Genomic DNA, 18,923 nt, shown 5'->3' on the forward strand with positions numbered 1-18,923 from the left:
ATCTTTGGTTTCCATGGCAACACAGAGACGCCCTCCAGGAAGATGGCAGCGATGGAGCTCCAACGCTGGACTAAAAGACTGAGCCCACAGCTCCTCCCACAGTTCTTAGTCGGCTTTCTCTCCTGCACATAAACATCTTTTAAGTGCCAAAGCTCAAAGTTTAGGGTCAGGACCCTAACACGTACACCGATAATGCGGCAATTTCTGAAAATGGCCTCGACTAAAGAGATTATTAACCAAGAATCTATTCTTCCCACAGCCACTGTCCCTAACCCTGGGCCTTAGCTAAAGCCATAGAATTACCACGAACTGTGAGGGCCAAAGACAGGTTCCATTGCCTCTGAGAAAGGGACTGGTTTCACCTAGGTGTGCAAGGAGATGAGGGAAGGCTTAGAAATCCCCCAGCATCCTGGTGTCTGGCCCTCAATTCCCCACCCCATGATGTTCACACGCTGCCTCTAGCTGCTTCCGCAGCCCGGTCGCGTTAATCAGCACAACATCCACCTATCGATTGCTGGCTCCAAGCCAGGCAGGCCGGCACCTAGCCAGAAGAACCTACGGGGCACCTGGGAGGGCAGAGCACAGTTATGGGGGGGGGCGGAGACAGGAAGGGGTGCTCCCTCCCCTACTTCCACCTAGGGTACAGTTAAGAAAGAGGGACCTGGTAGGGCTAGGGGTGTCAATCTTATCTGAGAGAGGAAGAGACAGTATTGGACTAAGAGAGGAGCCCTCCCTCCCGAACCCCACCCCCTTCTCCTTATAAAAGCTCAGAACAAAGAGGCCGCTGGGGAAGGCGGCTTTGATCTGACCCCACCTTCCCAGTTCTAGGCCAGGCACCGCCCAGAGTGCCCTTGGGGAGGGGGAGGGCCGTGAGGCCGGCTCGCCGCATTTTGAAACCTAGGCGCTTTTCTGTTTTTCCCTCGGGTTTTACCCCAGTATCCAGAGTAGGCATTGCCAAAGTGGGTTGTCGACAGCATCTGCCACCTAGCACAGGAAGATGGCTGGGGAGGTGGGAGAAGGTGCCAAGCTCCACAGCTGCCGCTGGCACGTATCCCAAACTGCCCACTGAAGTCTGGCATGGATGGCCCCAGGCACAGCTGGCACCGAGGTCAGGCCAAAGCAAGCTGAGACCCCAGGGAGTTTAGGTGTCAGGGAAGTCACAAGGGAGGGTAACACAAAGATGGGTGGTTTTTAATGTAAGTTTATTGTGTGTGTGCGTGTGTGCGCGCGTGTCCGCATGCATGTGTGTGCTCTCTCTCGTGGCATGTTCACTGATGTGCCATGCTATGTGGCACACTCAAAGGACAACTTTCAAGAGCGTGTTCTCTCTTTCCACCAGGTTCTAGGTGTGAACCCAGGTGGTCAAGGCTTCGTGGCAAGCTCTTTACCTGCTGAGCCTTCTCACTGGCCTCTGTTTGGTTTTTTGGGGGTTTTTTTTTTTTGAGACAGGGTCTTCCATACCCAGGCTGATATCCTGCCCACTGCCCCCATCCCTGCCCCACCAGTCCTGGGATTATAGGTGTTAAGCCACTATTTCCCACTAGACTGGGTAATTTATTGAAGGTTTGGTCCAAACACTTTTATAAAAAAAAAAATAATACAAACCAACAAGTCCGTCTTCACAGAAGACAAGTGTGTGGCACCCTGGCAGGGCAACAACTGCCCCTGGGAAGAGGCCTAGAGGGCACAGATGGCATGGCTTCTCCTTTGCTCTTGGCCAGGAACCCACCTGTTCCCAGGTCTTTGGCTTCAGCCCCCAGCGCCTCAGGGGTTTGATCCCACCAAATCCCAGTCTTCGGAGTGGGAGGAGACAAGCCCATCAAAGCAGCTATGCTCTAGGGTGCCCTGGACTGTCTGCAGGTCCCTTGCAGTTCCTCTTCTTCAGCCTGTGGTGAGGCGGGGGGGCAGTCACCAACAAGGGTCACCTTAGATCCTCTGACTCTGCACATCAAAGCTTCATCGTGTCTGCCTGGCTTGGCATCGCTGCTGCCGCCGCCACTACCACCACTGCCGCCGGTACGGTGGCAGGAACCTCTTCAACAGACGGTCCTGGGGGAGGGCTCTGGTTCCTGGGGGGGGGGGGTTGCCTGGGAAGGTTTACTCGGTTCATAGAACTCGCAGGAGACGAAGAATCGGCAGCAGCAGCAGCAGTAAGAGGCATAGGGGGCTGGGAGCATGCCCCCCTCGCCACCCAGAGGTGCCGCTCTCTCCGGGGCTCCCAACAGGGTGGGCTGACTCTGACCCTGTGAGGGAGAAGACATGGAGCTGCTGGCTCTGCCCGCTTCTTCAGCGGCTTCCTCCCTGCCTTTCCCACCCAGGCTCTCCCAAAGCAGCCACCGCCTTCCCACGATGCCCAATGCCCGTCACCCTTCCCAAACCCCAACATCCAAGTCTTCCCGGTCAATAGTTATTAAGGCCTCAAAGGGCTTTGCCCTTTGGGGAGCCCTTTCTCTGTGCCCAGCGCCACCAGGATGACATATAGAAGGAGAGTCTTCAGCTTGAAGCTCTGTCCAGGTCTGATGTTTCTGGTCTCCCCCCACCCCGAGTCCCTTTCTCCTTCCCAAGGCCCTCCCCCCTGACTGGCTAGAAGGGCTGCCTGTGACAACCCTGGTCCACTTACTGCTCTCCTTGCAGCAGACAGACACTTGGAGTCTCAAGCAATGGCCAGAACTCTCCGGAGTTGGCACCGCTGAGGGGGAAATCAGAAGGAAGAAGTTAGCACGGAAAACCATTCCCTGGTGTTAGGCTATTTCAGGCCCTCTCGGCTTTATCTTCCTTTTGGGAGGCACACCAAGTCCCAGACCTCCATGCCCCTTGGCAGGCAGGCATCTCCCTAGCCCTCCTTCCTGGTTTCTATACACTCTACTCCTCTGTGCAGACACAGGTGGAACTGTCCCTTTACCTTGTCCCAGGCTCAGCCCAATTTCCTAAGCATTAGGAGCCACAGTTCCCCCCCTTCCCCCCCACAGCCTTTCCTTCCTCCCTCCTGCAGAGGTCTCTGCTTTGACACCAAGCAAAAGCAAAGGGCCCCATGCTTCTCCCGCCTTCCTCAAAAGGCATGCAGCATGCCTCCCCCTCCCCGCTCACTCACAGATGTAATAGTAAGTCTCTCCAGGCAAGAACTCGAAGCCCAGGGAGAAAGGTGTGAAGCGCTGGATCTTTTCTGAGAATCGAACGGGGCCAAAGGGGGCAAAGGGCAGCGAGCACTTCCAGCGCTGGAAGACATTTGGCCCCTCCGCCTTGCAGGCCTCGTAGCCTGACCAGTCCACCATGTATAAAGCAAAGGTTTCTGGGCCCTCTGGGGGCCCTGGGCTTTCATAATGCGGGCAGAAGATGTCTAGGTAATCGTTGAGGCCCAGCTCCACCACGGCATCTCCTCGAAGCAGTCTGCGGGCACAAGGGAGCGTGGGCTGATGGGTGATGACAGCAAAGCACAGCAGGGACAGGCATGGGGTCTGGGCGCGCGCACACACGCGCACACACACACACACATGCCCCCTTTGGTAGCAGGGATAGAACCTAAAGCCTGCAGCTCACTAAGCTGTTACTGAGCTATGGCTAAAACCCTTCTACTTAGACCCTCTCTTAGAACAGGGTCTTTCTAAATCACCCAGGCTGGCCTTGGGCCCACTTTATACCTCAGGCAGGCCTCGAACCTATGATCCTCCTGCCCTAGCTTTCCAAGTTAGCTGAGATTACGTGCCTGTGCCAATTCCCTTGCGAGACGGTGTAGAAGTAATAAATGTGATGATCCAGTCAGCTTTAGAGAGGTTAGGGGCTGTGGCACCAAGCCCACAAGGCTTGCTTATTGGTGAGGAGGCCATTGTCACACGCCATCTTTCAGGACGCCTTCTCTGCAGCCCAGTGTCCCACACGGGGCCTGGCCTACCACCTATCTGTGCCTGAGGAGTGCAAAGAGGATGCTTTCTGCTAGGAGGCCAAGGCTGAGGCAGGGGAACAGACACACGCCCACAGAAGAGTTACAAAGATCAAGTCCGAAGCTGTGAGGGTCTCCAGTATCACACACAGCGAAAAGCATACTCTCTGCACCCGACAATGGAAGGAAAGGCGTGGCTAAAAAAGATGAGCAAGTGGGGGCCTTTTCTCTTTTTTAGGGAGGATATCATCATATAGCCCAGGGTGGTCTTGAACTCATGATCCTCCCACCTCACCTCAGTCTTGGTTCATTTTATCTTTTTTTGGAGGAGGGGGGTTAGGTGTGTGTGTGTGTGTGTGTGTGTGTGTGTGTGTGTGTGTGTGTGTGAAGGTTCTGGTGGAGGCCAGAGATGGCAGCTTTCCACTGAGGTTGTGAGTCCCATGGGTCACCTCAGCCTTCCCAAGACTGGGATTACAGGCATGTGCCACCACACACACACAGCCCAGCTTCCTTCTTGGAATAGACAAGGAAATGCTGGTTATAAAAGACAGCCCTCCACCCAATCAAGATCTTTTTCCTCAGCTCGAAGAAATAGCCTTGGGGGGAATCAGGTACAGGTGAGAGGGGCTGGGACAAGCCACCCCCACAGCACCAAATACTGAGTGAATCCTGCCTCTGGCACCAGACACACAGTAAAGCATGCTTTAGAAAAGGCCTCTAAACGTCCTTCAGTGGGACCACCTGCTGTAGGAACTCTTGATTAGATTCCAGGGCTGACTTAGCTCAGACCACTTAGAAAGCAAACTGAGGGAAGATTGGGTCTTGGTATGTTTGTATGTTACACTGAGTGTGGAAAGGCACCCCCTACAAAGCCAGGACTCAGTCAATACTTGGGGATTTGGTGAATGAACTAGAAACTCAAGAGCTGGGGGTTGGGGGTGGGAGGTGGGGGTGCTGAGGCAGTGTTCTGGAACTGAGATAGAAGTCAGAGTCCAGGACAATAGCTCTTATCACTCAGTACTGGTATAGGAACGACTGCCTTTAGGCCTGCCCTCCTGGGGGGGTGGGTCTGTACCTTCCCAGGGGGCCGAGCCTCGGCCTGTTCTGTGGTAAAGCCTAGCAGCTCAGCACTGGTCTTGACACAAAGTATGTGCTTATCGAATGCTAGTGAATAAACGAACAGAGCCACAGATTGTCTGAAGTAGAAAATCAGAAAGGAAAACAGATGGGGAAGGCAGAAACGGGAGCGGGATGCAAACAGCAAAAAATCCCGAGGTTCAAAGGCAGCCAGCTCAGCAGAGAGGAAGAAATAAGCATTTAAATCCGTACAGCTGCACTGCTTTTCACGAGCCTGACCTCAGTCAGTCCGCTTGCTTCCCAGGGTACTAGGTATTATTAGCCCATTTTGTAGCTGTCATAACTGAGGTTAGCAAGGTCAAATGACTGGTCCACAGGTGAATCAGCTGGAAGGGCAGGGCCAGGATTGGACAGAAATAAGATCAAGATGGAAGCAGAGATATCAAACGAAATCAGGGGCCTGGCGAGAGGATCTCAGAACCAGAGAGGAACTCACATTCTTTCATTAGGGTAAAGACCCCTCCCGGGTTCTCAGCCGTCTGCCCAGCTACTGCCCGCCGGAGGTTTGGGCTCATCAGAAAAGGGGGGCGGGGCCCGGAATACGGGCCCAGGCCCCCTCAGCTCCTTACTTTCAGACTCCATCCGACCACCCTCAGAATTAGGGTTCTCCGCCCGCCCCCCCAACACGTGCGGGCGGGGGGGTACCCCGGGCACGCCTCGCCCCTCCCCCGCCGGCTCAAACAAAGGAGCCCCGGCGCGCGGCTGGGCAGGGCTCAGACTTCGCCTCTCAAAGGGCGAGCAGCGGGCACGCGCACAGCTCGGGAGCGCGCGCGGGCCCAGCTAGGCGCTCGCCTCGGTCGTCGGGGCTACCTGGGGTTAGAGGAGTTCCAGTAGATAGGGTGGCGGAGGCTGGAGCACCCCCGCAGGCGCGAGCCGAGCAGCGCGGCCCAGAGGACAGTCCGCAGCAGGGGCAGTAGCCGCATCGCCCCTGGGGTCCAGTCTGGTCTGGCCCGGCTGGTCCCGGCCCACTTCTCTGTCCCGGCGAGAAAGGTACAAAAGTGGAGGGGGGGGGCGGTGTACGGAACGGAGGTGGGGTGTGGAGCCATAGACCACACCCCTGATAACTTTCCACCAATGAAAACTCGTCTCCGCCTCTCCACTCTGGGCCAACTCTTGTTAACCCGTTGTGCGTTCTTACGCGCTCCAGGTTTAACGAAAGCTTCTCTTTGTTATCTCACTGTGCTGGGAAGCGGGTGGCACAGGGATCTGTTTCACTAAGGAATTTCTGTTTTGAGGTTTTGATTTTCTGAGTGTGTGTGTACGTGTCGGTGCGAGTTGTCATGAAGCGAAGGTCCTTGCTTCTATCCCTCTCCACCTTATTTTTTGAGACAGGGTCTCTCGCTGAACCCGGTGCTCGCTGATTGGCTAGGCTTGCAATCCTGTAAATTTAGGGTGGGGTGGGGGTGGGGATCCTCCTGTTTCCTAGCCCCACCTCACCCCCTCCCACCCGCGGTGGGGTTACAGAAGCAAACCACTAAACTTGGGACTTTTTACAAGGGCGCTGGGGAGCCAAGCCCAGGTAAGCACTTTCCCAAGGCCGAATCTTCTCTCCGGTCTCACCTTGTGCCTTGTTTTGTTTGTTTAACCCAGACTGGCCTCAAACTGGTGATAATCCTCCTGCCCCATCCTCCCAATGCCAGGATTACACCCACGCACTCATTGCACTACCCCTAAGAGGGCTGGTTTTTGGTGGGTTTTTTTGTTGTTGTTCTTTGTTTGTTTTGTTTTGTTTATATCGTGTCTTTCATGTCTGCATTAGTTCAAGGAAGAAAGCCTTATTGAAAGTCTCTGGGAGGCCAGAACTGGATTGCACATGCAGTTACCTCCATAGTCTCAGCACTGGGAGAATGTCCCAGAAGAATCCAGAGCTCTAGTCAGCTTGAACTACACAGCAAGAGCCTATTGGGGGCAGGGTGTGTGTGTGTGTGTTTGTGTGTGTACATGCCCATGTGCACAGTGGCCAGCACCCCAAGCCCCAGATAGTTTTGGAGGCTGAAACAGAAGAATTACCTTCCATTGCATTGCTTTTTCTTTGCACAGCGAGGATGGTGCACGGGGAAGGACACCCCCATTCCTACAGAGCTTTAGGTGTCATGTTGGGTGACCACCGTGGGGTACAGCCTGCCCCTTATCCCCATAGATCTCTCTCCCAGGAGGCCTCCAGTTCTGAGGACTAAACGATGAGGTGGTGGCAATTAGTGCAAGGCACAAAGCACCTTTGTTCTAGGGCCTTCTTCGGGTGGAGGAGGCAGGTGTGAAGCCTTGGAACCCAAGCAGCTGCTGCCCTGCTCCGCCCAGGCTCAGGGCTCTGAGAACACCAGTTAGACCCATTTTCCCAGCCACTGGTCAGAGGGTGGGGATGCAGGTCTGACAACTTAGGTCATCTGTCTGTAGCTTCGCTGGGGATGAACGGCATTTGGCAGGGAGAACTTGGAGACCAGAGGCCATTCGTCCCAGACTGGGCAGAAACAAGTTACAGGCATCCAAGTGACATTCTAGTTGACCCTTTCTGTATGTCATCCTCTCCAGCAGGCCCTGGTCTGACCCAGCAGCGTCTCCTAGTGGCCAAATCTGGAAACACAGCAAGAACTACCCAGCTTCCAGGAGCAGACACATTCCAAGATCTCACTTTTTTTTTTTTTTAATTATGACAGAGATGGTCGGGTGATCACGTCTCTTTGCTCCCCACTGCAGCCCCAGCCCCTCCTCAACACCCAACTGCAGCTATTTCGGTGGGTCTCCAGGTATTGCTTAACAGCGCCTGACAGTGGGTGGTGGTTCCTTAGGGCTGGACACTGCATGGTCCAGCCTCTAGCTTCTCTGGTCATTTTCGGGGAGATTCTGGGCAGAGATTCCATGTCTTTAAGTCCTAAATCTGGGGCGGGAGGCAGCCAAATCTCAAGAGAGGTCAGAGGTAGAGCGAGGACGCTGCTGGGGGTGGTGGAGCTGGCCTGGAGTTTAGAAAAGCCAAGAGGGAAAAAAAAGGAACAAACAAACACAGGGTCAGAGCCCCTGCTATAGATGCCTCTCACTGGCAACACCCTTTAGTCCTCAGCCACACCCTCTACGCCTACCTGGATGGTACCACCAGCCTTGAGCTTCCGTCTCCTGGGCCAGGCAGGTCACCTGGTAGGTGCCGGCCCTGTGGGTTGGCAGGCAGTGGCTTTCTTGGGGGTGGGGGTTTGGTAGGCCTCTGAGACTGAGAGAAAAGGCCAGTTTGAAGGGGCCCATGTTTCTCACCCACAAAGTAGGAGTCATAGGAGCAATGCTAGCTGTGGTCACCTTTGTCTCCAAACAAACCTGTCACTACCAAAGGTGTCAACTGGGGTACATACATGCCTTTAGGAATGGAGGGAGGCATCCTGCCACAGCACACCAAGGCTCTAGGCCGGAGAGGCAATGCCCTGCTCTCCCCTCACTGTTACCTTTGGGCGCCTCACCACAGGGTCGGCGGGCAGAGGGCGAGTGGGGGGATTGGATCGGTCAGCCAGCTCAGCCTGAACAAAGAGAGGAGTGGTGGCTCGGAAAGCACAGTCAAAGGTAGTGAGCACGAGAGGCTCCCTAGAGGTCAACATGCAAAGTCAGCCAAGGGGGGGGGGGGGGGGGGGGGGTGTCAAGGGAAAACGTGAGCATGCGCAGAGGGTTTTGGGTGCTTGCCAATAGGAGCCTCAGGGAAAGAAGGTGCGGATCAATCATGGAGTCCCTGGATGGCTGTAGTCCTACTATTGACCACCAGGTGGTAGTAGAGACCACGGCAGGAGGCTCACCCTTTGCTGGTTCAGGGACTTTGAAGTCTGAGGGGGCACCCTGGTCTCCTAACGATGAACACCACTGGGGGGAAGCAGGGATGAGAACTGCTATTGGGCACCCAGCCCCCCACCTGTCCTGAGCCAGGGCAAGGCCTGGCTCAGATTTACCTGGAGTTTCTTGGGCACGGGGTTAGGTGGCAGCGGCCTGGAGGGGGGCACCGGAAAGCGGACCGCACTAGCTTGCTGAGAGGGCAGGAGGAGCAGACAGGCAGAGTGGGCAGGAGGAAACAGACAGATGTGGGCAGAAAGGGGTTAGTGTTAAGACAAGGGCAGCGGGAAGTTACTCGGCTGCATGCGGGCGGGGGGGGGGGGGGGGGAGGGTGCCGTGTAAAGGAGGGGCCCACGCAGGCTGACTCCATACAGACCCTCCTGCCATTAAAGGTAAAGAGGCTCAGGCCCTGGGCACTCAGCATCCGTTCACACGTCATGTTCTGGGCCTTGTCAGATCTTAGCACACCACCCCATAGTCCCATGGCACTGTTCACTGTAAAGGGCATGGATAGAACCACCGCTCAAAGCCACCAATTTGGCCGGCTATAAGATCTCCACAGTGCCTCCTGGGGGTGACTGGCCCATCCATCCTTGCTGGACTCCTTTCTTTGCCTGCTGCTGGCCATGACTCCTTGGAATGACTGAGCACTTCAAGACTTTTTTTGAGTCTTGAGCCTTTAGTGCCACCTCTAGGGCCTGGGTAGAAATAAAGTAATGTGGACCCTTTCCTCGGATCCAGGGCTTACCTTAGCGCCTGGCATCTGCTGTACCCTCTGTGGAGGTCCTGGCCGGTCAGGAGGATTGGATTGGGCTGCCCTGAGTATGAAGAAAGCCAGAGAGAGGGGGGAGTGGGGGGTGGGGAGAGGCACTAGCCATCCACCTGCTGACCTGGGAGAAATTAACCCTTTGACTCTTGGGTGGAGAGCTGCGTGGTTTAGGCCAGGGAGGGGGGTTGGGGGGGTGTGATTGAACCAGCCTGGAAGGCTACCTTTCCCCTAATTTGGGGTCCTGAGAGAAAGTGGCCCTAGGACCTGGGGGGATACCTGTGGGTGAAGCTCAGGGGCAGGTGTAGAGACACTAGGTAGGCATGTGGGAACGAAAGGTGGTCAGAAAACCCAGGGTCCAAGAGCTGAAGCTCAGAAGCAGAGGGTAAAGACCACGTGGCTAGGGGTCTTCAGAGGCAGGGGCTTCAGAAGGACACAGCAGCAGGGACAGGATATTCGTACCTATATTGGCAGCTGGATCCCTTGAGCTGGCAGAGCCGCTGATGCAGGCGGGCACGGTGCCAATAGCTGGCACCAAGTAGTACTAGGACCAATAGCAACAGGAGGCTGAGGAGCAGGCCTGTGGTCAGGGAGCTGGTTGCTACAGAAAGAGATCCAAACTGAGGGCAAGGAAAGCTAAGGGCATTCTACCAAGAGAGGGGGGGCAGGGGACAGGGGTAGGTGAAGTGCACAGAGACCAAAGACAGCTTCAGGGGAGTCACAGAGTCAAGGAGTTAAGGATCTGGAAGGGAAAGGGTCAGGAAGAAGACCAAAGGGAGAGGTAATAGGCACAGCCATTTCGCCCTCCCCAGTGCCCCATCCCCTGGCTACCTCTAAGCTGGGTCATGCAGTCAGGAGGTGCCCAGCCCTCCTCACAATGGCAGTGCCTGCTGCTGTCACAGACCTAGAGATACAAAGCAATGGGGATCTCTGTATTTCCTTGTATCTGTTTTCCTTTCCTTCCTTCCTTTTTAAAAGATTTATTTATTTTATGAGTGTTTTATTTGCATGTATACCTACATGCCAGAAGAGGGCATCAGATCCCAATATTGATGGTTGTGAGCCACCACTTGGTTGCTGGGAATTGAACTCAGGACCTCTGGGAGAGCAGACAGTGCTCTTAACCTCTGAGCCATCTCTCTAGCCCTGTTTTCCTTTCCTTCCTTCCTTCCTTTCTTTTTTTTTTTTTTTTTTGTTTTTTTGTTTTTTTGTTTTTTTTTGTTTGTTTGTTTTTTAAAGATTTATTTACTTATTATGTATACAGTGCTCTACTTGCATTTAATCTTGCAGGCCAGAAAAGGGCATTAGATCACATTATAGATGGCTGTGAGCCACCATGTGGTTGCTAGGAATTGGACTCAGGACCTCTGGAAGGGTAGACAGTGCTCTTAACGTCTGAGCCACCTCTCTAGCCCTTGCTTTTGGTTTTTGAGACAGGGTTTCTCTGTCTCTGGCCTTGCTTTGTAGACCAGACTGGCCTGGAACTCACAGTGATCCACCTGCCTCTGCCTCCTGAGTGCTGGGACTAAAGGTGTGCGCCACCACCACAATGGTAAGGCAGATAGTACTGGAAAAAGGGCGTTTTTACCCATGCCATGGGAAATGCCAGCAAGCTAATACCTTTAGTATGTAGGTCACTAGTTAACAGCGTTCGTGCCCTCTAGAATATGGGTACCATTATTATGTCCCTGCAGGAAGGTTATTAGCGTGGCCCCAGGAAGTGGCAAAGACTGGAGCCAAGGCATGCCTGCTTCCAAATTCCCTCTCTTTTTCACTTCAGTGGGCTTTCCCCTTTCCCCCTTCATCTCCTCCACACCAGCTCACCCCATGGCCATGGCATTTGCTTCGACACTCCTGTGCTCCCAGGAGATCCACGGGCTGGCATCGATGGTCGATGCACACCTGCTCCATAGAGAGAAGAGCAAAGGTCACGTCGTCGTTGTCACAGAGCCTTAGAGGGAGCAGAGCCTGCAAGGCTGTGAGGCTCCCCTTTACAGATGTGAAACAGAAACTGCGTGGGAAAACACAGCCGTTGGGGCTGGAGGACCTGACTTGCTACGGAGCCTGGACATTGCAGCCGGCTGGGTGGAGCTTTCTATGGTTCAGAGGGTCCCTCCCACCTGGTCTCAATCATCCGGGCTACTCACCAGGCCAGCGCCACAGGCAGTGCCAGGTAGTGCCAGGAGAGGCTGAGCCACATCATTGCCCAGGTCCAGGTGTACCCAGCTGCAGTTCAGCTGCGTCCCGTTGGCTTCCAGAACCTCTGAGAGCACATCTTGCACTGAGCCCAGCAGAGGCTGGCTCTGACCCCACTGGCACTGCAGCTGCCCACACATGGCATCTCTTGAGGGTAGGGAGAAAGGCAAGCAAAGTTGGTAGAAGAAGCGCCAAGGTTCCCACAAACTCAGGAGGAACCCCTTTTTTCCACTTACCTAGGGGTGCAAGGCACGTAGCTGCCATTGGGGCTGCGCCCACAGCTCCCAAAGGCATTACCCCTAGTGTTGGCTGTCTGGAGGCAAAGTGGGACAGCAGGCTGGGCCCCGGGTCCCCAAAGTGACTGGCACTGCCGGGCATAGGAGGCACAGCGCCCGTGCACACACACAGCTTGTCCGCTAGCACAAGGCTCGCCGTCCCCCAGCCTGATGTCGGGGGGGCACTGGGAGCTATCTCCTGGGCAGAACTCGGCCAAATCACAGTCGTCTCTGGGAGAGCGGCACTGCCAACCGGCTGGGTGCAACTGTGGAGGGCGGTGAGCATCAGAGTAGGTGCTGGGCAGATTCAGCCAGGAGCTCAGGGTCACAGACATCAGAATGACCCTTGGACTCCGATGCCTGGCGGGTGAGCTCTGGGGTGGCTGGTCTCGTCAGGTCTATGCCCACCTTGCAGTTTTGACAGCAGGGCCCATCAGATGCACATTGTGCCCCTGGCCTCAGCTGGCAAGTGGAGTAGTCACAGCAAGGATCAGTGCATTCCTGCAGGCAAGGGGGACAGAAGGGGCTGAGCCTCGGGACGGCGGCACCAGCGTGCAAGCCCACTGGTTCACCCAGGGGAGCAGACCCAGGTGTCAGGGCCACAGCAGCGAGTGAGAATGACAGGAAGGTGCCCTCAGAGCCAGAAAGCTATGCGGGGAAACTTAGAGCTGTGTTAATCAGGCCGAGGGCACAGGTGGAAGTGGGCAAGGCTTTCGGATCAGGGGGCTCACGTCTGGGAAGCCGCAGTCACACTGCTCGCCGGGGTCCACAAACATATTCCCACACAGAGAGGACATAGGGGTCAGGCCGGGCAGCCGTTCGAAGAGGCAACTGCCCAGCCCATCCAGAAGGGCTTTTTCCAGGGCCTGCCGGCTGCAGTTGCTGAAGTTTAAACCCGATAGGAAACTGGGGAGAGAGGCAAGGTTTGCGGGAGGAGGGGGATGGGGGGGTGAGGGGTTGTCTCTCCTAACTTGCCTTGCTCTCATGCATCCTAACCCATCCCATCCCCCACGCCACCCCATCAGCAGTTTACTCACTCTGTGGAGGCCTCCATGATGCAGCTCTTGGCTGGAGCTGGACCTGGGCAGGGGCAATTGCTCCCGGGTGAATCATGGTCCAGACCCAGGCTGTGGCCCAACTCATGGGCAATGGAGGAGGCAACTCCCAAGATACTTGTAGAGTGGTCCTATCATTGGAGAGGGAGATACCCCAGGTCCAGCCTGGACTCAACACAATGGACAGCCTTACCTGACTGACTCCCCTTCCCTCTGCAAACTGTCTCATGCCTCCCCCCTTAATTTGCTACCAGAGTAGGAGAGTCCAAGCCTGGGTCGCTAGAAATCTAAGTTCTAGCTCAACTCTGCCCTCCCCCCACCCCATCCCACTGGATACTATCGCCTCTGCCTTTGGGCCTCACAACTCCCCTAGAAATGCCAAGGTGTCATAAGTGTCAACTCTGTATACTACAATGAACTGACCACTGCAAGTTCCCTGGCCAAGTAAAAGCCTTCCTACCAGCTTTGAAGCTGGTCAAGTGTGAAGGGCGCTTACAGTGAACAGAGGCTCCATACACTGGAGAAGTGTACCTGGAAGTGAGGAGACCCGTGGATAACTTACCATATTCACACCTCCCGAGAAGTCAGGGGAGCAGATGGAATTCTGAATGGCCATGCCCACCATGGGCCCAGAGAAGGATGTAACACTGTGGGACAGAAGTGAAAGGTCAAGGTCTATAGCCGTCAGCAGAGCTTCCGAGGAGTTGAAGGGATGTGAACTTGGCCCTGCCAAGACAAACACTCGGGCTCCAGTAGCTGAGCTTGGGACCCTTACGTCACCAGCTGGGCACTGTCATGGGGCAGTCGAGGCAGCAGGTCTGTCCGGCGCCAGTGGAGGAAGTTGTCCAGCAGGACTGCTGGGTTGGAACTTATCTCTATCAGGTCGCCCTGGGTCCATGCCTCTAGGCCCACAAGCACTACCCGGACATTCAAGGGCTGGAAGAACTGAAAAGGCTGAGGTTCAGAAAAGGGGGGGCTAGGGCAGCATCGAGGGGAGCTGTGGGACTCACACCCAGGCCCCGAACTCACCGTGTCTAGCAGGAAGGCCACTTCTAGTGTTCGGTTCAGCAGCTGTTGGAAGTCAGGGTACTTCCTGACCTGGGGGCCCAGAGGGGTTTACCTTGAAATGTGGTAGAAAGTGGAGGTGGGGCAGGGAGCAGAAGAGGGGTGTCAGCACACTCACCTCTGAATTGTCAGCCACAATCACCAGCTCAACAATTTTGGTCTCTGTTACCACATCCCGCTTAAGCTGTGGATAAGAAGTAAGGCGCATCAGGCAAATATTGCTCGGGGCCGTCATGACCTCAGGCTGGGCAAGCTGTGTCCATCCACAGCCACTCGGGGGAAGACCAAGAGGCCAAAAACCTGCCCATAGTGGACCAAGGACCGATTATGAACCTGGTAAAAAGTACTCTACTTTCCCCGCTCCAAACTCTGCTTTTTTTCCTTTTTTAATCTTTTATTTAGTTTTTAATCTATGTGCATTGGTGTCAAAGTGTCAGATCTTGGAGTTACAGACAGTTGTGGGCTGCCATGTGGGTCCTGGGAATTGAACCCGGGTCCTTTGGAAGAGCAGGCAGTGCTCTTAACCACTGAGCCATCTCTCCAGCCCCAACTCTGCTTCTAATTGAAACAAAGCCAAGCTTTTGGGTTTTGAGCCGGTATCTTGCTGTGTAGCTCAGGCTGGCTGTGACCTGGCTATCCTCCTGCCTCTGCATCCCACACAACTGCTAGGATACAGCTGTGTACCATCAACCCTGGCTTTTCTTAATTTTTAAAGATACTAACTAAAGCCAGGCGTTAGTGCTGCATGCCTTAAATCCTACCACAAGCAGAGACAAGTGGATCTCTGTGAGTTCAAGGCCAGCCTGGTTTATAAAGCAAGTTCCCAGCTACACAGTGAGACCCTGTCTCAAACAAAACAACTAAGTAATGGCTGACATTATCTTTTGTTGTTGCTGTTTGCTTTTTGGTTTTTGAAACAGGGTTTCTCTGTGTAGCCTTGGCTGTCCTGGACTCACTTTGTAGACCAGGCTGGCCTCGAACTCACAGCCATCCCTTGCCTCTGCCTCCCAGAGTTCTAAGATGAAAGTCATGCACCACGAGGCCTGGCTAGTAGCTGACATTGTCAAATACACTTTTCCAAACACAGTTCTAAGCCCTTGACATACATACTAGCTTGCCTTGTAAATTAGGAAGTTGTGTTTGTATTGCTTTCTAGTTTCTACTCAAGGGAACACTCTCTGCAGTGGGCCTCGAAGATAGGTGAGGCACTTGAGGTGGCTTGGGCAAGTCATCTGACTACTCGGTTTTTTTTTTTTTTTTCATTTGAAGTAGAGCCTTAAGGCAGCACCTGCCTTTTCAGCTTGCTAGGAAGAGCGAGCGAGGCAGTGTTCACTCCGTGTGTAACCATGGGGACGGTGCTATCAGCAGAAGCTACTGTCCCTAGGAGCTGTGCTTAAGTCAGCCCAGTGCCACTTCCATGCCGCCTCACCCTGTGAATGTGTTGCCGTCCCAGGAGGAGGTCTGGTCCAGCCTGAGTGGGCACGAGTGCATGCCAACTTGGGGCACAGGTGTGGCCTGGCAAGAGGAGGTCTTGGATACGAGAAACAGTGACAGGACCCTGAAGGCCTCCAGGTCCCAGCTCCAGTGTGTAGCTTCTCTCTGGGGACAGAACCACCAGCCCCCTAAGAAAAGAGACAGGGAGAGAAGTCAGAGAGCATCTCAGGTTCCCCCTCTGTGTGTCCTCTCCCCCTCTGTAGAACCCATGCACAGTACCTGATCCCAGAGCAGGCGCAGAGGGAGACCAGAGAGCTTGGGCGACCCTGCACGCCTCCTCGGTAGCAGCAGTCTTCCTACAACAGGGAAGTCCAGGGAACCTGAAATCCGGCTTGCTAGCAGAGAGGCAAGTACCCTCCACTTCCTCCAGAGCTGCCACCCTCCACTTCCTCCAGAGCTGCCACCCTCCACTTCCTCCAAGGCTGCAGCCCTCCCGCCATCCTTCCCTCCTTTGCCCAGGCCAGAAACAGCATAAGAAGGCCTAACTCACCAGACTGTGTCCTTCACTGACCACCCGAGTGCCATCAGGCTGGTACCACACCAGAGTTGGGTTGCCAGGGACTAGATCTCTGTGAGAAAAGGAGGACAGTATCTGAGCCACTTCATAGGGTGCTGCAGTGATGAGCCAGAGCCTAAGGTGGACAAGGGTATGCTGGGGACCAGGCAATACCACCCTAACCCTAACCCTAACCCTAACCCTAACCCTAACCCTAACCCAGCTCCTCCAAGGCCAGAGTCTGAAGGCTGAGCTGCTGTCTTCTGCCTGTCCGGGTTCCAATATAAATTTTGTCACATATGACTGTATGAACTCCGACAAGTTCTATCTACCTTGTGGGACTGTTGTGAAGGAGTCTGTGAGTGTAGGTACTTGGTATATACTAAATGTTATGTAAATTATTTTCCAGTAATTATTCATGCCTGCCCCCTTACCTTCCCCCTCCTCTTCGAGACAGGGTTTGTTTGTGTAGGCCTCGCTGTCCTGGCCTCATTCTGTAGGCAAGGCTGGCCTCGAACTCACAGCTGGGATTACAGGTGGGCGCCACCACACCCAGCCCCCTTACCTGTTCTGTAGGAGCTCCAGGATATGACTCTGGCCATCCAGCTCCAATTGGATCCTCAGGGTCTCAGGTAGACCGCTCTGTGAACACCAAAGGCATGTCACCTCCTCGGACCCTGCCCACACCCACACGCGCCCCCCCCCCCCTTTATAACTAGAAAACCTCAAGCTCTCAGGAGAGTACCAATGATTAGGTCACTGGTTGGGGGATCCCATGGGAGGGACCAGGAAGCCCTGCCTGGCCTGGGGCATTGTTCCAGGGGCTTGTGTGGGGAGGGTCAAGGAAGGCATCTGAGCCGCCCCCTCAGCTTCCTGCCCAGAGAGGAAGCGTCATGAAGGACCCAGCACAGCCCTTCCTCTGACTCAGCTTCAGAATGTGTGTCTGTCTGTCTGTCCGTCCCTGTCCCTTTCCAAATCTCTCCCTCACTGGGGGTGGGGGTGGGGGAACAGCATGAGATGAAAGAAGCAGGTTTAATGTCGGATGGATAGATTGGCTGACTGGCTGGGGCCGAGGCAGACAGATGCACGGGGAGAGGGGGAAGGGGCTGAGTGTAGCCAGGTGCTGAGGGAAAGCAGCAGGACATGGGCAGACAAGGGGGTTCGCTGGCTGCATAGCCAAACTCTGCCCTCAATTGGTTAATAATGTGGAGTGTGAGGAAATGCTATTAGCAGGGTGGAACTCACCTGAAGCACTTCTGCTAGGCTAACTGGGGGGCTGTCCTGAAATATCTGGCCACTCAGGGTCCTCTCTGGCCTGGCTTGCTGCTCCTCCTCAGTGCCTCCTCCTGCGGTGTCCCAGAACATCCTAAGGGATTGCTGAGGGGATCCTTGGCAAGGCTGGAGTGACTGGTGTCCTCAGACCCACCAAACCCAGCTCACAAGGCCTATCAGTGACTTAAGGCTCCTGCACTGCATGCTGGGATTTAAAAGAGGCTACAGCGAGGTGGCTTCTCTTCTAACTTACCAGTCGCCTAAGAAAGTTCAGTTTATCCAGCTTGCAGCCCCTCCTTGTCTCCCTCTGGCCAATCCCAAAGTTCTCACAGGGACCCTCCCCTGTTCCCATCCCTTCCCAGTCACACCCCCACCCAATCAGGAATGCCCTTTCTTAGGACTGGGAGAAGCTTTGTGGCCCACTTGCCCTTCCTTTTCCCTCACAGAGGAGATGCTGGGAACGCCCATCTTTGGGTGAGCAGTGCAAACACTCCGACCTCCCTAAACAAGCCTCGGCGCCCAGTCAGGCGCACCCGTTCCCAACAGCCTCCGCTTCCTTCGCCAGCACCCCCCAACAATGGTCCTCTCCCCTCCGGACACTCCACCCCCGCCTACCCTCTCGGCCCCCAGCCCAAGACAGCAGTGGGAAGTGAAAGTTCCAAGGAGGAGTTGGTGTCCCAGCCTCTTTCCTGGCAAGCGCACCCTCCCTCCCCTGTCTCCTTCGGGCCCCTCCCCGCTCGGCCAGGCTTCTGGTGGCAACCGCACCCGGGTGAGCGGGACTGGCAGCTCAGATCTGGAATGAACGACTGGAAATAATCCTTTTCACTAACCCCCCCCCCCCCCCCACCCTCCGCCGCAGCCGTGCCTATTCCGGGCACTACACAGAGTGGAACTGTCAACTAGGCCCTAGAGAAATGAAGACGTCAGTCCAGAGGAGTGACTCTTTCCATGAGTTGAGTGGGCACCCCTCTAGGCTGGAGTCTGAAAGTGTCTGCAGGGAGACTTCAAGACTTCTGGATTGGATAGAGGACGCCAGCATCCTCTCCCTCTCCTCCTCCTCCCCTTCTTCCTCCTCCTCCTCCATTCCCTCGCCAATTTAACCCGGCCCTAGGCCTTGGTCATCAGACCAGGCAGGCTGCGCCCTGTTAGATCCCCGCAGACCCCAGCACCCCAGTATCTCCGGCTTTCCTTGTACCTCTTCCCAGTCAGCCGGGGGCTGGTAACTTACCTATATTTGGGAGCGGCGGAGAGGGCCGGGGGCTGCCCGCGCCCAGGAGTCCCAGGGCCCAGAGCAGCGCCAGCCGCATGGCCGCGGAGCTCCGGGCCGGGCAAGGGCAGCAGGTGCGGGGCTACGCGTGGAGCAGCAGCCGCCGCAGCGTCGGGAACCAGCTCGGAGCAGCGCAGCCACTAGGCCCCGCCCCGCCCCGTCCGAGGCCCCGCCCCGTCCGAGGCCCCGCCCCTGCCTTCCAGCGCAGCCTCTTTCCGGCGGCTA

General features: G+C 55.4%; 2 protein-coding genes across 4 annotated transcripts; both read right to left on the reverse strand.

Annotated features, from left to right (window-relative positions):
- Positions 1–2,052: 2,052 nt before the first annotated feature.
- On the reverse strand, positions 2,053–6,026 carry Efna4 (ephrin A4). The gene is made up of 4 exons (XM_051157536.1): positions 5,825–6,026; positions 3,092–3,387; positions 2,621–2,689; positions 2,053–2,243 (listed from the first exon to the last, which is right to left on the reverse strand). The coding sequence occupies exons 1-4, from the start codon at positions 5,935–5,937 to the stop codon at positions 2,107–2,109; spliced, it is 615 nt and encodes a 204-aa protein (XP_051013493.1). The 5' UTR covers positions 5,938–6,026; the 3' UTR covers positions 2,053–2,106.
- Positions 6,027–7,609: 1,583 nt separating this feature from the next.
- Adam15 (ADAM metallopeptidase domain 15) lies at positions 7,610–18,834 on the reverse strand. 3 transcript variants are annotated; one of them, XM_051157539.1, is made up of 23 exons: positions 18,660–18,834; positions 17,405–17,505; positions 16,725–16,801; positions 16,154–16,232; positions 15,883–15,959; positions 15,599–15,791; positions 14,288–14,353; positions 14,134–14,202; positions 13,880–14,049; positions 13,667–13,751; positions 13,087–13,235; positions 12,781–12,955; positions 12,458–12,550; positions 12,011–12,315; positions 11,726–11,921; positions 11,403–11,480; positions 10,410–10,482; positions 10,041–10,179; positions 9,561–9,630; positions 8,932–9,006; positions 8,440–8,511; positions 8,089–8,213; positions 7,610–7,965 (listed from the first exon to the last, which is right to left on the reverse strand). In XM_051157539.1, exons 1-23 carry the CDS (start codon positions 18,736–18,738, stop codon positions 7,923–7,925), a joined length of 2,589 nt encoding a protein of 862 aa, XP_051013496.1. In that variant the 5' UTR covers positions 18,739–18,834; the 3' UTR covers positions 7,610–7,922. The 3 variants fall into 3 exon arrangements, with proteins under 3 accessions (XP_051013496.1, XP_051013499.1, XP_051013498.1); XM_051157542.1 differs by lacking the exon at positions 8,932–9,006; XM_051157541.1 differs by lacking the exon at positions 8,440–8,511.
- Positions 18,835–18,923: the final 89 nt, after the last annotated feature.

The sequence above is a fragment of the Acomys russatus genome, chromosome 15 (genome assembly GCF_903995435.1).
Source record: "Acomys russatus chromosome 15, mAcoRus1.1, whole genome shotgun sequence".
NCBI classification, from domain to species: Eukaryota; Metazoa; Chordata; class Mammalia; order Rodentia; family Muridae; genus Acomys; species Acomys russatus.

Excerpts from the sequence above, each read along its gene's own strand:
- Adam15 (XM_051157539.1), bottom strand. The coding sequence starts at position 18,738 with ATGCGGCTGGCGCTGCTCTGGGCCCTGGGACTCCTGGGCGCGGGCAGC. Across the intron at positions 15,792-15,882 it reads TGCGCCTGCTCTGGGATCAG|GGGGCTGGTGGTTCTGTCCC; the intron begins GTACTGTGCATG and ends CTCTTTTCTTAG. Across the intron at positions 7,966-8,088 it reads AGGCTGGTGGTACCATCCAG|GCCAGCTCCACCACCCCCAG; the intron begins GTAGGCGTAGAG and ends TCTAAACTCCAG.
- Efna4 (XM_051157536.1), bottom strand. The coding sequence starts at position 5,937 with ATGCGGCTACTGCCCCTGCTGCGGACTGTCCTCTGGGCCGCGCTGCTC. Across the intron at positions 3,388-5,824 it reads TGGAACTCCTCTAACCCCAG|ACTGCTTCGAGGAGATGCCG; the intron begins GTAGCCCCGACG and ends TTGTGCCCGCAG. Across the intron at positions 2,690-3,091 it reads AGAGACTTACTATTACATCT|CGGTGCCAACTCCGGAGAGT; the intron begins GTGAGTGAGCGG and ends TTTCCCCCTCAG.